The sequence below is a fragment of the Dipodomys ordii genome, unplaced genomic scaffold (assembly GCF_000151885.1).
Source record: "Dipodomys ordii isolate 6190 unplaced genomic scaffold, Dord_2.0 Scaffold94, whole genome shotgun sequence".
In the NCBI taxonomy this organism is placed as follows: domain Eukaryota; kingdom Metazoa; phylum Chordata; class Mammalia; order Rodentia; family Heteromyidae; genus Dipodomys; species Dipodomys ordii.
In genome coordinates this window covers 3,823,417-3,833,755 of record NW_012267310.1, presented here as the reverse complement: position 1 = coordinate 3,833,755, position 10,339 = coordinate 3,823,417, and the positions used below count along the sequence as shown (strand labels likewise).

Sequence of the window (10,339 nt, the reverse complement as noted above, 5' to 3'; positions counted from 1 at the left end):
GTAGAGTGCTTGCTTTCAGCAAATGCTCAGGGACTGCATCCAATTCCTGAGTTCAAGCCCCAGGATAGATAGAAAACAAAACCCAAATACCTCCCGCAAAATTTGGGGAAATCTGTATCCTTTAGTCACCACAGTTGCTTCTAGATGAAATTACTGTCATGAAATGATTTTGATCTGTGCAGTATCTGAAGCAAACTTGGGGGTAATTTAGCTCAGTACGCTCTTTTCTGGACACGCAGTGTATTTGAGAAACAGTGCTTCTCCATACCTGAGGTCTCACCTTGTCTGTAATGAGGTAGTCCTGAGAGTTGGGTAGAGGATTAGTATTTTATCTTGTTTTCTTTCCATGAATGGAGGATGCTGTTGGGCACTAGTGGCTCATACTTATTATCACAGCTACTCATGTGGCTCAGGTCCGAATGTTGCTTGAAACTAGCTTGGGCAGACAAATCTGGGATATTTTTTTAAGTCCTACGGCTTGAATTTAGGACTTGGTTGGGGCACTGTCCCCTAACTTGTTTGCTCAAGGCTAGAGCTCTACCACTTTGAGCCGCAGCTCTACTTCTAGTTTTCTGGTGGTTATTGGAGATAAGCCTCTCACAGACTTTTCTGCCCGGACTGGCTTGAACCCTGATCCTCAGATCTCGGCTTGCTGAGTAGCTAGGATTACATTTGTGAGCCACTGCAGGACTCATGAATCTTTTTAACCAGTAAAAAGCTGTGAGCTGTGGCTCAAGTGGAAGAGCAACAACCTTTAGAAAAAAGCTAAGAGAAAGCTTAAGGACCCAAGTTCAAATCCTAGTACCGCTATAATCACACAAAGCTAAGCAATGGTGTGAGACTCTGACTTCAAGCCCCAATCCATGCTCATGTCAGGCGCCAGTAGCTTGCACCAGTAATCTAACTCAGGAGGTTGAGATCTATGGATTGTGATTCAAAGACAGCCCAAGCAGGAAAATCTTGAGACCCTTATCTCCAATTAAACACAGAAAAAGCTAAAAGTAGAGCTGTGGTCCAACTGGTATATTGCTATCCTGGGACAGCCCTTAGGCCCTGAGTTCAAGTCCCAGGACTGGCAAAAAAAAATAAACATATAACCTGCTATTTATCAATTTGGTACAAGTTGAAATGGGCTAGATAGTGTGACACTGCAAAGAACTATGGAAAGGGACTTTGGTTACTTGTTCTTTACTGCTACCGTCAGAGGTTGGGAGGGGTGAGCCACAGTGCCGAGTTAACAGCTCAGAAGGGTCCTTGCCTCACTCCTGGGTGTGTACCTGATCTATAATCCATCTATTTTAGGCCTGCCATCATTGCTTTGATGACAGGTGTATGTGTGTGGCACCAACAGTAATCCTGTTCTTAACTCCCAAGTAACAGCTTTTTTTTTCTAGTTGCTTGTTTATTGACATTATATCTTGAGTATTAAACATCTTTGGATTATGACATGCATTTACATATTCAAGAAATTGCTACTACATAGCAATGTGGTACTCTTTATTGAGAACTTTCAAGCATGAAAACCCAATGAAGTATTTTTCAGTTTTGTTTATCAAAATACTTCAGTTTTCCAGCTGGATCTGGGATTATCTGTCAAAAACAAGAAAAACAAAATTATTTAAATCCAACGTATGAGTAATTTGATATTAGTTGACACTAGTTTTGTGTTCTTAGCTAAAAAGGGTGATGTTTTTTTTGGATACCAAATTATATGTACTGAGGAAAACCTAGATTTTTCCTGACTCAGCTTTCTCCCTAATCTCGGCTATCCTGAAGGGAAAAAAATTTATTTTTTAATAAATTAACATCTGTACTCCAGCAATCCAAGATTTACTTACAGCTCTTCTCTTGGCCACCAGGCTTTCATGGCATCTTCAGGTTTGATCTAGTTAAATAAACACATTGGTAGCAAGGCTACAGATGTTAATGTATTTTAAAATCCTTTGCTGATTAAATGATAGTATGGCACCATAACCTGAACAGGGCATAGTGTGTTGAATAAGGATTTATTAAGTGAATTTGGGGGAGGGGTTCTAAGAAGCAATATTTTAATTTAAAGCTTCCAATTTAAAAAAAATCAAGTATTACCTTCAATAAACTTAATGAATACTCTGAAATTAAAAGTGCTCCTAGCTGGGTGCTGGCAGCTCACGCCTGCAATCCTAGCTACTCAGGAGGCTGAGAGCTGAGCATCACAGTTCCAAGCCAGCCCAGGCAGGAAATCCCCTGAGATTCTTTATCTCCAGTTAACCACCAGAAAACTGGAAGTAGAGCTGTGGCTCAAAGTAGTAGAACACTAGCCTTTTGCAAAGGAGCTCAGAGATAGTGCCCAGAGGACCTGAGTTCAAGCCTATGACCAAAACCAAACACCAAGTGCTCCTTCATGTTGGGCGCTGGTGGCTCACAACTGTCATCCTAGCTACCAGAAGACTGAAATCTGAGCATCTCAGTTTAAAGCCAGCCCGAGCAGGAAAAGCCGTGAGATTCTTCTCTCCAATTAACTACCTAAAAACTGAAAGTGGAGTTGTGGCTCCAAGTGGCAGAGTGCTAGCCTTGAGCCAAAAAGCAAAATTTACATCATTTGGTTCCCTTGGTTTTCAGACTTTCAGACTCAGAAGAACTTTTAACACTGAGTTTTTCTTTTTAAATAGTGCATTTCTCTAGATACTTAAGCCTACATTTTGCTTTCTCTGGTTTTAGCTACACTTCCTAAAGTTCAAAATGTCTGTATTCTATAATTTGTGCTCAAAAGTGTTTACTTCCTTTATGGAATCGGGGCAGTTTATAGAAGGATAGGACAGACTATCCTAAGGTTAGCATATGTTTTGGACCCAGCCATGCCTTTAACAAGAACATCAAGAAGAACATCAAGATGACTTACGGTCTCACTACCAGGTTTCCATCCAGCAGGGCACACTAAAGGAAACAAAATAGGCAAAGGACAGTTGAAAAAGTTTAGTTTTCTTTAGCGACTCCTACACTCGTTTCCATATGAAAATGAAATAGAATATGTTAACAAGAATATGTTGAGAGAAATAAACTCCTGACTTCTCTGTTTGCCTGCTTAGACTAGGGGATTTGTCAGGCAGTTTATTAAAAGGCAGCTCATTGGTTTTCGCTGAAATTTTTTTATTATTATAAAGGTGACATGCAGAGGGGTTACAATTACGTAAGTCAGATAAAGAGTATATTTTCTTTTTGGACAATGCCATCTCTTTTCTTGCTTCTAGTTTCATTTTTACTATGTTTAGTTATATTTGTGACTTATTACTAAATTGAATGTGACTCTAAGATAGTTGGAACTTTGGAGATCTGGTTTTTAAAAAAGCCTGAGCATGGCAAAAGTTGCTCTGAATTTAAGAAAACTTCCACTAAGCTTATCAGTCTTCTATCCTGTAGTGTTTTGTACTAATGTCATGATTTGTTGTTTGTAAGAGGACTTTAGGAAGTGCCTTGACTCAAGGACTGAATTATGTTTGTTGTTGGTGATTGTTGGACTTCAACTCAGGCCTGGGCACTGGCTGTCCCTGAGTTTTTTGGTTCAGGGTTAGTACTCTACCAACTCTAAGCCACAGCTCCATTTCTGGTTTTGGGGTGGTTAATTAGAGAAAAAGAGTCTCATGACCTTTCCTGACTGACTGGCTTTGAACCATGATCCTTAGATCTCAGCCTCCTGAGCAGTTAGAATTACAGGCATGAGCCACCAGTGCTTGGCCTGAATTGCATTTTGGGGGGGGGGCGGTCATGGGTCTTGAACTCTGGGCCTAGGTGCTGTCTCTCAGCTCTTCAGCTCAAGACTAGCACTCTACCACTTGAGCCACAGCACCACTTTTGGTTTTCTGGTGGTTTATTGGAGATAAGACTCTCATGGACTTTCTTGCCCAGGCTGGCTTTGAACTGAAATCCTCAGATCTCAGCCTCCTCAGCAGCTAGGATTATAGGCGTGAGCCACCAATGCCTGGCTCTGAATTACATTTTTAAAGGAACATATAACAAGTTCTATTTTTAGCTCCATTACTGTTAAAACTTGGAAAGGATGAAACTGATACGATTACCAATGTAGTATTGGATTATCCAGGGTATTACATTATTAAAAAAGCTAAATTTAAAACTATAAACATATAAGCATAGTCTACATTACTAAAATATTGCCATATGGCACATTTCAAGTGTGCAGAAATATAATTTGAAAAATTGTACCAACAGCGACTGCGTTTATCCAAAAACACTATGCAAATGATTATTTTTGCATCTTACTGAGTAAGTAGAATATACTAGTGATATTTTGTTTAAAACCCTGTAAATAAGCTGGGTGATGGTGGCTTGCACCTGCAATCTTAGATACTCAAGCGGCTGAGATCTTAGGATCATGTTTCAAAGACAGCTGGGGAAGGAAACTCTGATCTTCTATTAACCACCCCCAAACTGAAAGTAGAACTGTGGCTCAAAGTGGTAGAGTACTAGCCTTGAGTAAAAAGAGCTCAGGGATGGTGCTCAGGCCCTAAGTTCAAGCACCATGACTGACAAAAAACAAAAATTCTCCTGGGTAAATAATAATGTGGTCTGCTAAAGGAAGTAAAAGACTTTAGAAACCATACAAATTACTGTTAGGGTAAGAAACCAAACTCTCGTCTCTCACATAGAGAAAACCAAAAGTTTTTAATGGGCAATGTACCTTCTCCATGCTTGTCGGTGTATTGAAATGCTTGAACCAAACGCAGTGTCTCATCCACTGATCTCCCCACTGGAAGATCATTCAGAGTAATCTGTCTTAGGATCCCTTTGTCATCAATAATAAAGAGACCTCTGTGAAACATAAGAATGGTCTTAGTTACCATGAGTACTGTACTGGATAATGTGAATTCCCTTGCCATCTACACAGAAGGATGTTATCAAAAACAAACATTACCTACCTGGTCACCCACTCTGCTCGTACACACACATGCATCCATACATTCACTCGTCCCTTCAACTATAATTTGGGATTGTCACTGTTAAAAGGATAGCTCGGAACAAAATCTGCAATTAACTATGCAATCTACTGTAGTATTTATAGCTGCTTAAGATAATCTGATAATTTGCAGATACTACTTTCTTTTTCTTTTTTTGTGCCAGGACTGGGGCTTGAACTCAGAGCCTGGGTGCTGTCCCTGAGCACTCTTCCACTTGAGCCACAGCTCTGCTTCCTGTATACAATACTTTGAAAATATAGAAGAAAATACTGAATTAAATAAAGTAGCTCATACACTATTAGATGATATTACATGGTCACTGTTCCACAACCTTTTTATGCCAAAATTGCCTTTTTTTTGGTCAAAGAATGCAACTAGCAGTAACAATTGCCATGTAAGGCACTACCTTCGTTTACCCACTCCAAAGACACAGGTTTGTTAAATATTGTATTTGCATTTAGAAAACCAATTAGTGGATTCATTCTGGGGGAAAAAAAGGTAAAAAGTCTGTTCTCTGTCATTAATTATATAACTAGCAAAGTTCACAGAATTCTGAATCAGTCTCTTTTATCTGTGAAAAGACAGGATTGGCCTAAAACCTCTAAATTAACCTTCCCGCTCTAACAGTATTTGTTAGTAACACAGTTTAAGTAGGGCACTCACTAGTTATTTTTATTAAAAAGTGCCTAGCATTTCTGTAAACAGAGCAACGCAATATTTCTTGACTAAAACTTGTATCTTCAAACTCATAATGTCTACTTTTAAGAGAATTATAAATGTACTTCTATTTTTCAAAACGTAAACCATTGTAAGGTACCTAAGAGTATGGCCTGCTTCCTCGAGATAAACACCATAGTCCTTTGAGATCTGATGGGTCAGGTCTGAAAGAAGTGGGATCTTTATGGACCCCAGTCCTCCTTGTTTACGAGGGGTATTAATCCTGTAACAAACAGAACACTTCTCAGAGCTAAGCAAATAGCAATATTAAAGCAGTTAGCATTCATTCCCTGTATATGCACATGTGAACACATATTTTAAAACATCTAGTATGCCGTTTTCTTGCATTTTCTCATCAATGAATTCTTAAGCTTTAAGTATTAAACTTGATATATAAAACACAGGTCTAGTGTACAGACATACTATACCAGTCTCTACAATAGTTGTTAAAACTGCATTTTTCTTTTAGAAACACAGCTGGAAATATCCTTGTAGTCTCATCTTTGTATACTTGTTAATTTCTACAATCAAAGAATGTACACAACTACAAACACAATCTTAGAACTGATCACAAAAGCTGTACCCTGTAGCTCATGCCTATTACCCCTAGTTCCTCTGGAGGCTGAGACTGGGAAGATTACAGTTCAAATCCAGCTTTGGTAGAAAAGACTATAAGATTTAATCTCTAGCAAAAAGCCACACTGAAGGTGTGGCTTAAGAGGTAGAGCTCCAGCTGTGAGCAAATAAGCTGAGCAAGAGTACAAGGCCTGGAGTTCAAGTTCCAGTACTGGCATACAGATAAACATACACACACAGACTGATTATAAAACAAAGCCTAAGAGATAGGCAGAACTCAACTGGAGGACCTTTTACTATTTGAGGAGACAAAAAATACAAAGTCCACATGAATTAGTGAAGGAAGTTATAAACCAGATACATCAGTCCTCAGACTTAAGTTTTCTGTAACTTGAAACCACAGAGATTGTGGAGCAGTTCTCTATAGGAGGGAACTGCCAGCCCTAGCAGCAAGCGGAGAAATACTGTTCCACAGGTCTCCAGCCCCAGTTGGGACACTAAGTTGAATGGTCCACTTTGGTAGGAAACTTAGCCAGATGAGAATATATCCTCATATTGTGCAGGCTGACATTTTCATCTTTAATTCCTATTACAACTAATTAGAACGTCTTTTCTGGATGAAAAATTATTTCTGTGCCTGTAGAGGCTCGAACTCAAGGCCTCATGTGCTTGCTTAGTTTTCTAGCTCAAGGCTGGTGGATTACTGGGTTTTTATTGCTTAGTTGGAGATAGTTTCTCAGATTTTTTTTTTTGTGCAGGCTGGCTTCAAACTGTGATCCTCAGATCTCAGCCACTGAAGTAGCTAAGGTTATAGGCATGAACCACTGACATCTGGCATGATGAATACATTCTTAATAAAGTTAAAAATTGCTTCTTGCTGTGCACCGGTGGCTCACGCCTGTAATCCTAGCTATTTAGGTGGCTGAGATCTGAGGATCACGGTTCAAAGCCAGCCCGGGCAAGAAAGTCTGTGAGACTCATTGCCAGTAAACCACTAGAAAACTGGAAGTGGAGCTGTGGTTCAAGCAGTAGAGCGCTTGCCTTGAGCTGAAGAGGCCAGGGACAGCGCCCAAGTCCAGAGTTCAAGCCCCACGACCACCAAAAAAACAAATTGCTTCTTGAATTTTTAGCATATGTGTTGCTAAAGTGACAACTTTATTGTTTCTTTCTGTTGTGTGTATGCTAGTAGTTGGGGCTTGACTTAAGGGCCCTGTACTATGGCTTGGCATTCTTGCTCATGGCTGATGCTCTACCACTTGAGCCACACCTTGCATTTATTTCTTTCTGAAATTATAAAAGGTACTACAAATTTTTTCTACCACACCAGAGAACTGTGTAACACAAAAATGGTGTATTTTGAAGACTTTTTTTCTCCCGACTAATGTGATTCAGTTGATCATCATAATATTGACATGTTAAGAGTTATCTGGTCCATACTCTAAGAGTAAAGACATTCTTTTTTTTTTTTCTAGAAAGTTAAATGTGAAATACTGACCAGGCAAGATGGGTAAACTGTGAATCGACAGAGCATGCCACCACTTCAGTATTTATGGATTTGAATTCTTCAATTCGGTCACCGAAAGCGTTAATTTCAGTTGGACACACAAATGTACTGAAAGTTAAAAGAAAAGTCAGTAGTCTCATAATAAGCATATACTAAAGTATCAAATGACTTAATTTTACAGACAGCTTTACTATATAATATTATAAAACTGGGCTCTGGTAGTCCACATCTGTAATCCTAGCTACTCAGGAGGCTGAGATCTGAGGATTGCAGTTCAAAGCCAGCCTGGGCAGAAAAGTCTGTGAGACTCTTACCTCCAATTAACCACCAGAAAACCTAAAGTGGCACTATGGCTCAAAGTGGTAAAGCCTTAGCTTTGAGAGAAAAATCTCAGAGATACGCCCAGGCCTTGAATTAAAGCCCCATGAGTGACAACAAAACAATAAAGAATGTTATAGATGGGCCTTCTCAAGATGAAATAGTCTATAAATGGCTGTCATTTGATTGAATATTCAATGAAGAAAATTGTTATCTCAAACATATCTTTTTTTGTCAATCACAGGGCCTGGGCACTCTCCATGAGCTCTTTTTTTTTTTTTTTTTTTGCTTAAGGCTAGTGCTCTACCAGTTAGAGCCACAGAGCCACTTCTGGTTTTCTGGTGGTTAACTGGAGAAGTCTCATAGACATTCTTGCCCAGGCTGGCTTTGAACCCCAACCTTGGATCTCAGCTTCCTGAGTAGGATTACAGGAGTGAGCCATCGACACTGGGCCATTTCATTTTTTACACTGCTAGACCAACTCCTTAAGCTAGATGGATCAAAGTGTATTTTGGAATTGAGGCAATATTCTCCATGCCACCTCTATCCCCACCCCCGTCCTTTCTATGTAGGTCCTCTTCCAACGTGTTTCCGTCCTGTGCAGCCATCAGTTTTAAAACCTCAATATCTACTCATTGTCAGAAGGGCATGTTGAGAGAGTATTACTGAGGGATATTTTTCAAACCACGATAGGAATTCCTTAAATGAATCCAGTATGTTCTAAACATTTCAACAAATGAAACAGAAGAGAAACTATGAAAATACAGTGTACATGGAGTGAGCTATCCAAATATAATTGCATACAAGTGCATGTTTGTGTCTAGTAGTGAGAGTCAAAATATTTGATCACCTTTACTTAAAGCTGGTTTTTGCTCTAGAGTATGCTGAAAGGGACCACTTGGGAAGGAAGCTGGGAAAGTGTCCATTACCACAATGACTAGTATGGAAACCTTTTTAACAAAGAGCATGGCTGTGCTTGGGCACATAGCCATGTGTGTTGCCCTATATATGTGTGTATATGTGTATTGGGTGGTAATGAAAAATATATTTCCTACTGTGGGTTATGGCAAAATAATTACGAAATTCACAGAGGGTCCTATCAGAGTCCAATATATTCAGGTGTTCAGGGATAGCACTGCTACATTCAAGCAGAGTTGAATTCTAGGATTTGGTGCTATATTTCATTTTTAAAAATATTTCATTTTAAAAAATAGCAATAGTTTCTGCCTTTCCTCCGACTACTCAAGGAATGCTACCTAGAGACATATTTACCCAAGTTGATCTGAAAGATAACTTGGATTAGTTTCAGTGTGCCTTACCTATTATGGAGTTAGTTTTTAAATAACACTGGGGAAATGTTTTCTTTCTACTTTATACCAACTTTGAAAACATGGAGTGTCATATATTTAACACATGTATTAACTTTCTGATATTTTTTGTTGGTTATGAGGATTGAACTTGGGACCTGGGCGCTATCCCTGAGCTCTTTTTGCTCAAGGATACCTCTCTACCACTTGAGCCACTTCTGGTTTTCTGGCAGTTTATTGGAGATAAGAGTTTCACGGACTTTCCTGCCTGGGCTGGCTTTGAACCATGATCCTCAGATCTCAGCCTCTTGAGTAGCTAGGATTACAGGCGTGAGCCACCGGTACCTGGCCAACTCCTGGCTCTTTAAGTGGTTAACTGGAGATAAGAGTTATAAGGGACTTTCCTACCCAGACTGGCTTCAAACTGCAATAAGACTTTCCACCTGGACTAGCTTCAAACAATGATCCTTAGATCTCAGCCTCCTGAGTAGCAGTATTACAGGCATGAGCTACCTGCACCCAGCTATTTTGTTGTTGTTGTTAGTTGTGGGGGCATTGTCCATGAGCTCTTTTGCTCAAAGCTAGTGGTCTACCACTTTGAGCCACAGTACCACTTCCAGATTTCTGGTGGTTAATTGGGGATGAGATTCTCAAGGACTTTGCTGCCTGGACTGGCTTTGAATCACAATCCTCAGATCTCAGCCTCCTGAGTTGCTAGGATTATGGCCATGAGCCACCAGTGCCCAGCCAATGTTCTGATTTTATAATGACCTGAACTTAAAAAGTCTGTCATTTTTTATAGCACTATTTTACTTCTGATTTCTGAAAGATAACATATTAGTTTCAATGTACTAGGTTTTTTTTGTTTTGTTTTTGGGTCCGGTCGTGGGGCCTGAACTCTGGTCCTGGGCGCTGTCCCTCAGCTCTTCAGCTCAAGGCTAGTGCTCTACCACTTGAGCCACAGC

General features: G+C 39.8%; 1 protein-coding gene across 1 annotated transcript in view; it reads right to left on the bottom strand.

The window, feature by feature from the left end:
• Nucleotides 1-1,480: 1,480 nt before the first annotated feature.
• The window catches only part of Prdx4 (peroxiredoxin 4), a 15,517-nt gene continuing 6,658 nt past the window's right edge, over nt 1,481-10,339 (bottom strand). The window contains exons 3-7 of the mRNA XM_013026461.1: nt 7,741-7,901; nt 5,770-5,892; nt 4,676-4,806; nt 2,882-2,916; nt 1,481-1,590 (exon numbers count right to left, since the gene is read on the bottom strand). Of these exons, the coding sequence (XP_012881915.1) occupies nt 1,540-1,590; nt 2,882-2,916; nt 4,676-4,806; nt 5,770-5,892; nt 7,741-7,901 (501 nt within the window). The 3' untranslated portion in view covers nt 1,481-1,539. The remainder of the gene's footprint in view (nt 1,591-2,881; nt 2,917-4,675; nt 4,807-5,769; nt 5,893-7,740; nt 7,902-10,339) is intronic.